The sequence below is a fragment of the Berghia stephanieae genome, chromosome 9, assembly GCF_034508935.2.
Source record: "Berghia stephanieae isolate SIO BIC M18660-M18661 chromosome 9, UCSD_Bste_1.3, whole genome shotgun sequence".
Taxonomy (NCBI): Eukaryota; Metazoa; Mollusca; class Gastropoda; order Nudibranchia; family Aeolidiidae; genus Berghia; species Berghia stephanieae.
Window position 1 is genome coordinate 5,038,649 of NC_088368.1, and position 7,500 is coordinate 5,046,148.

Genomic DNA, 7,500 nt, shown 5'->3' on the forward strand with positions numbered 1-7,500 from the left:
AACAACAAAAACAAAACAAAAAAAAAAAAAAAAATACACACAACAAAACAACACCAAACAAACAACAACAACAACAAAACACAATAAACAAAAAAGAAAGTCCCAAACAACCACAACAACAACAACAACAACAAACAACAACACAAAACAACATAACAAACTACAAACAATAAGTACCTACTACACTACCTACACTACTTACTATACTACTACTCATATACAACTATACTATACACTACTATATACTATACTACTACACTACTACTACTACTACTTACTACTACTACTACTACTACTACTATACTACTACTACTACTACTACACTACTACTACTAACTACACTATACTACTACTACTACTACTATCTACTAACTACTACTACTACTACTACTACTAACTACTATATACTACATACACTACTACTACTACTACTATACTACTACTACTACTACTACTATACTACTACTACTACTACTACTACTACTACTAACTACTACTACTACTACTACTACTATTACTACTATACTACTACTATACTACTACATACTACTACTACTACTACTACTACTACTACTACTACTATACTACTATTACATACTACTACTACTACTACTACTAACTACTACTACTACTACTACTACTTACTACTTACTATACTACTACTACTAACTACTACTACTACTACTACTAACTACTACTACTACTACTACTACTACTACTACACTACTACTACTACTACTACTAACTACTACTACTACTACTACTACTACTACTACTACTACTACTACTAACTACTACTACTACTACTACTACTAACTACTACTACTACTACTACTACTAACTACTACTATACTAACTACTATACTACTACTACTACTACTACTACTACTACTACTACTACTACTACTACTATCTACACTACTACTACTACTACACTACTACTACTACTACTACTACTACTACTACTACTACTACTACTACTACTACTACTACTACTACTACTACTACTACTAATACAACTACTACTACTACTACTACTACTACTACTACTACTACTACTACTACTAACTAACTACTACTACTACTACTACTACTACTACTACTACTACTACTACTACACTACTACTACTACTATACTACTACTAACTACACTACTACTACACTACATACTACACTACACTACTACTACTACTACAACTACTACTACTACTATCTACTACTACTACTACTACTACTACTACTACTACTACACTACTACTACTACTACTACTACTACTACTTACTACTACTACTACTACTACTACTACTACTACTACTACTACTAACTACTACTACTCACACTACTAACTACTACTACTACTACTACTACTACTACTACTACTACTACTACTACTACTACTACTACTACTACAACTACTACTACTACTACTACGTGTTGTTCAAGAGTATGGTAGAAGACTATTTCAATTTTATTATATTAGATTTTAAAAACCCCAAATTTTTTTTTTATTAAAAAACAACAAAAAAAACCCACAAAAAAAAAACAACAACAACAACAAAACAAAACAAAACAAACAAACAAAACAACCCCAACTCTCTAACCTTCCGACGATAAGTAGTTCCCTCTGGGATGCCTTTTTTCTCAGCTTCCTCCACAGATCCATGGTAAACAGCGTGGCGGATGAATTGAAGATGGAGGTTAGAGATGACATGATGGCGGAGAGAATGACAGCCATTAGTAATCCACGGAGACCTGGAAGTTAGCGTTAATTTATGATATGACGGAGACCTAGAAATTAGCGTTAATTTATGATTTTATGATATGACGGATACCTGGAAATTGCCGTTACTTTATGATATAATGATATGACGGAGACCTCGAAAATACCGTTAATTTATGATTTTATGATAAATATTTTATGATAAAAATTTTATGATATGGCGAAAACCTGGAAATTTATAATTTATGATTAATATGTTATGATATGACGAAGACAAACTAAACCAAAGCCTAACATTTTTTGCTATAAGTTAAAAATTTAGCTTCTTAATCTTTCCGACATAATACCGTTTTTAGGCGGTGAGTCATAAATAAGTGATGGGTTTAACCCCATCCTTACCAACTATAGGAAAATCGTCACATTCGTTACAATACAACCAACCTTTTTCTTATTCAAATTTCTTTTGTACAGTATGTTGTAGAGTATGTCTTGCTAAAGAAATTATGTATTGCAAGAATTTTACTGCTATTATATCTGAATGATAAAATATCCATTTTGTGTTCGTTGGGTGTAAAGTTTTGGGGAAAATATTGAAAATGGCTGGTAAGGAGAGGGTTAAATAAGATCACAACCATGAGACCTTAACAATTTTTGGGTTATCATACCTTTAAATAAGAACACGTCGACCATACGGTATTGTGAGACCCATGGTCTATAATTGGTATTACAGCGGGATGATTAAAAAACGGAAAATTGAATTTAAGGCAAAAAAAAAATATCAGACATTGGTTTAGTTTGTATATTATGACCAACGAATACATGATTACAGTTCACAATTTTTGGGTTGATTAAACATTAATTTTGCTTTTTGGTGCGATTGATCTGGCGGGTATATCTAGAGAGTATTTAATTTAAACAAATAGATGACAAACGCTTTGAATTTAGCCCTATCATCAACAGGCAAAATTCCACTCTTTGAATGTAGCCCTTTCATAAACAGGCAAAATTCTACTCTTAGAATATAGCCCTTTCATCAACAGGCAAAATTCCACTCTGTGAATGTAGCCCTTTCATCAACAGGCAAAATTCTAATCTTATAATGTAGCCCTTTCATCAACAGGCAAACTTCCACTCTTTGAATGTAGCCCTTTCATCAACAGGCAAAATTCTAATCTTATAATGTAGCCCTTTCATCAACAGGCAAAATTCCACTCTTTGAATGTAGCCCTTTCATCAACAGGCAAAATTCCACTCTTTGAATGTAGCCCTTTCATCAACAAGCCAAATTCCACTCTTTGAATTTAGCCCTTTCATCAACAAGCCAAATTCCACTCACCGGTTGGCATGAGTTCCAGGACAAGTTTGGGGTAGGCCACATTAGAACAGCCTGCTCTGTTTTCACAATAGGCCTCGCATTTGTCTGGGTCCACACACGCTATCATGTCTAAATGAAAAAAAAATGTAGGTAAGTGGTAGGTTGGAACGATTTGGGGAAAGTAATGATGATGATGATGATGATGATGATGATGATGATGATGATGATGATGATGATGATGATGATGATGATGAAAGAAAGAGAAAGAGGAAGAAGAAGAAGAAGAGAGACGGAGATGGAGAGAGAAGGAGAGTGAGAGAGAGGGAGAGAGAGAGAGAAAGAGTGTGTGTGTGTGTGTGTGTGTGAGTGAGAGACAGAGAGAGAGGGAGAGATAGTGTGTGTGAGAGAGAGACACAGAGAGACAAAGAGAGAGAGGAGAGAGAGACACAGCGAGACAGAGAAAGACACAGAGAGAGAGAGAGAGGAGAGAGAGAGACACAGAGAGACAGAGAGAGACACACACAGAGAGTGAGAGAGAGAGAGAGAGGGAGAGATAGTGTGTGTGTGTGTGTGTGCGAGAGAGAGACAGAGAGAGACAAAGAGAGAGAGAGAGGAGAGAGAGAGACAGAGAGAGAGACAAAGGGAGACAGAGAGAGAGAGAGAGTGAGATAGAGAGAGCAGGCTTACCGGGATAAAGAATCCTGCTGATCATTCCAGGGAAAATCATAAAGAACAGAGGCGTCAGTTTGAGGTATCCCGCTAGAAGGGAGCCACCCTTTGCGTGTTTCAAGTTTTTGGCTGCCAAGCTTCTTTGGACGATGACCTGTGTGTGAAATGAAAATGTTGCTGCTCGAAGCTCGAAGAAAGAAATAACAATGTGAAATTGAATGTAGAAAAGTCCATTTTATCTGCTTCCGTATATTAAATTGAAGTTTACATTCAATTTCACATTGTTATATGTGGGGAGTGAAGAGATATGTAGAACTAGAAGTCCCAGGTTTGAGTTTTGGCAAGAGGAGGGTTTTTTAAATCGATTACCTGTTTGAAGGGCAATTTTTCTGACCAAATTTTAAAAAAAATACAGTAATTGTTATTTCCAGAATAAAGCAGTCTGGTTTATTATGTTTGGTTGAACCATGAAATGAAAAAAAAGGTTTTTAGTCTAAATTGTGTCATCTTGTTAGTATGGTGTTAGAAAGATATAGTAATTAATGTGACTCATATACAAGGGAACAACACAAAACAAACGACGTTTCGGCCTTTCCTTTCACGAACACATGAATGATTTTCTCAGCTGTGTTATATATGGGTGATCAGGTTTTTGTATAGGGCCACAGACATACTCTCTATGCTTGATTACCCTCCTCCTCCTTCTACTCCTTCTACTCCTCCTCCTCCTCCTTCTACTCCTTCTACTCCTCCTCCTACTCCTTCTACTCCTTCTACTCCTCCTCCTCCTTCTTCTCCTTCACCTCCTCCTCCTCCTCCTCCTCCTCCTCCTCCTCCTCCTCCTCCTCCTCCTCCTCCTTCTACTCCTCCTCCTCCTCCTCCTCCTCCTTCTCCTCCTTCCATTCTAACAGAACCTCCAGTATGTGACACACCTCTTCGATATGATTTCAGATCGTTTGAAGTGTTGTTTACACTCGAAATAATACTGTAGATTCCTGTTTACTCAGACTTATCCCGGATTAAAAACTAGAGGTGACTAAATGAGTCAATTAGATGGAGAGAAAGATAAAGTGAGTACATGTGACTCATATATAAGGGAACAACACAAAACAAACGACGTGTCGACCTTCTTTGGTCTTCTGCAAGAAAGAAAAATACAAGAAAAAGAACCATCCCAAAAAAATCAGTCGACCTCGACTGGGGATCGAACCTCAGACCTTCTGATTACCGGTCAGACGTGCTACCATTACCATGGGATTGTTCTTTTTCTTGTATTTTTCTTTCTTGCTTTGTCTGGCACCTTTCATACACACTTGTTCAGTTTTATTTTCAATAAAACATTATAAACTCAACCCAAGTCTGATATTTTTATCTATAAATTTTAATTTTCAAGAAAGTTCCATGCGTCTTTTCTTACCTGATCACAACACCAGTACCACATGCACCCAATGCTGGACTGTAACAGCAATCCAGGCCAAGGGTTGTCCGAGTCCACGGGGTCACGGAAGATATGGAAGGCGTCCTCTCGCGGGACCCCGCAAGACGCCGAGATGTTGGGAGATCTTCTTGCGACGGCAATCATGTACCGCTCCTCTAACTGATCATAGCCTCCTATTTTGTTGAAACCTTATCAGGAAATGGATAATGTAAAAAAATAAAATAATAATGATAATGGAAAGATGATATTGTATAAAGTGACCTCTCGTCTACAAAGCGTATTATACGTATTATTGCAAAAGATACCACCAAAAAAAAAGTGATTATGTGTGGCTATGTGGTCTTGTTGTGTGACATTCGTCTTCTGATCGGAAGGTCCAGGGTTTGAGTCACATCATTTTCACATACAAATTGGAGCAAATCATTTTCACATACAAATTGGAGCAAATCATTTTCACATACAAATTGGACCAGTAATTGCTTGATTATTTTTCAAACAGTAATTAAAATATTGCCTCTTCCTTTTGGCAAAACCGCAGCCAAAATTCCTGCTGTAAAATTTACGTAAGCACCGGGTTAAACACACGACTAATGCTTAGTATGTATGGTTTTGGGTATGCCGCCAATCTCGCTTACTTCGCGGCGCTAAACTGCGGCTGACCCTGTGATATTCAAAACAAAGTGAAGGGCACTGGACACACATAATACATGGTGTCATGGTCCAAACTATTACGGTATCGAACATAGTATCGTTATTAAATAGGTCCAATTTGTATCTTTTTTCATCTTGTCCAATTTGTATGTCGGATTAGTGCCAACTGGTCCACATTGTCTGTAACCTTATTTAATACTCAACTGATTACAGCCAGAATGATGGCTCCTATAGTCATAATCAACGTCTGTAATGTGTCCGTGTAGATCACCGCTGCCAGGCCACCTGAAAAACATAAACAATATTATTAGGGCACGTTGCCATCGACGTGTACTTATTTACAGGTCTGATAACCCAAATAGTTGTTATCCTATCATAATGTTATAATCATTAGGGGCTACATAGGTCAAAAAACATTTTTTAAAAAAATACCTTGTTGTTTTTGCAAATATAAATATCCTAAAAGTTAATGCAACCAAAAATGAGTGTGATATTGATGCATGTGGTTGTTCATAATACAGAACATTGTATATATATATATATAATATATATATATATATATATATATATATATATATATATAATATATATATTATATATTTATAAATATATTTCAGTATTTCAGGGTATCAATAGTTATACTTGAAATATTTTATATATATATATATATATATATATATATATATATATATATATATATATATATATGAGACATACCCAATATAGTGTAAAGGCCAGTTACACAGAGCAGACCTGCTATAGAAGCGTAAGTGTTCCATCCCAGGGCCAGGTGAATGAATAAGGCACCTGCATAAATGCTCACCTAAAGAAGAAAGTGAGTAGGAATAATGGTGATGCTTATCGTAGTTAGTAAATCTCTCCTTATCAGTTGTTTTCGGAATTTTCCCTGAAAGATCACACGACCCAATACAAAAATAGATGCTTCTCCACTCAAAAAGAAAAGCAACAAGTACCTTCTATACATAATATTGTTCAATTAAATAAGCTCTACAAGGCAGTGTCAAGTTTTATAGCTACGGCGAAAGGTTTTCTTTAAATTCTGTGATATACAAAATAAATTAGAATGCTAAAAGTGTTGATTTATATCGTAACAAATGTGACGATTTTTTATGAATTGTAAGGAGAGGGTTAAAGTCGAAAAATAAAGGTCGCGGGGGTAAATGTAGAGATAATATAGCCCTTTCTTTTTTAAAATTTTTCTCATGTTTATAAAGATTTATTGTTTTTTTATCAGAAAATCAACTATACGTAATATTTCAATCAGTGCAATTAATAAACACCCAAATTAACATCCCGCTTAACGCTCTCCTTACCAATTGCAGGAACATTTTCACTTTCTTTCGATTCAGGTGTGTTTGATACATCAAAAAATTTGAAGAAAAATCTAATTATATCTATAAGAATTTAATGCTAATTTGTAAAACTCGTCTTGTCATGGCACAAGACCGAAGTGCTAGAGCTCAAGTGGTCGCTGGTTCCGATAAGTAAGTAAGTAAGTAAGTAAGTAAGTAAGTAAGTAAGTAAGTAATTAAGTAAGTAAGTAAGTAAGTAAGTAAAACTCGTCTTGCTGAGCAAATTATGTATAGAGAGTATGGGTAAGGACTAAGGGAGTTAATTTTTAACATTTTACACGGTTCAGTCCCTTGATTACAGTATATATTTCTTCAAAACAACGACCAACATAT

At 35.5% G+C, this 7,500-nt stretch overlaps 1 protein-coding gene across 10 annotated transcripts in view; it reads right to left on the bottom strand.

Moving 5' to 3' along the window:
• LOC144979548 (sodium/myo-inositol cotransporter 2-like) overlaps positions 1-7,500 on the bottom strand; it is an 89,885-nt gene that overhangs the window by 14,784 nt on the left and 67,601 nt on the right. For all 10 annotated transcript variants that reach the window (XM_078926267.1, XM_078926268.1, XM_078926270.1 and 7 more), the window contains 6 exons: positions 6,512-6,617; positions 5,999-6,079; positions 5,123-5,331; positions 3,724-3,859; positions 3,058-3,165; positions 1,603-1,753 (listed from right to left, as the gene is read on the bottom strand). In XM_078926267.1, the coding sequence (XP_078782393.1) occupies positions 1,603-1,753; positions 3,058-3,165; positions 3,724-3,859; positions 5,123-5,331; positions 5,999-6,079; positions 6,512-6,617 (791 nt within the window). The remainder of the gene's footprint in view (positions 1-1,602; positions 1,754-3,057; positions 3,166-3,723; positions 3,860-5,122; positions 5,332-5,998; positions 6,080-6,511; positions 6,618-7,500) is intronic.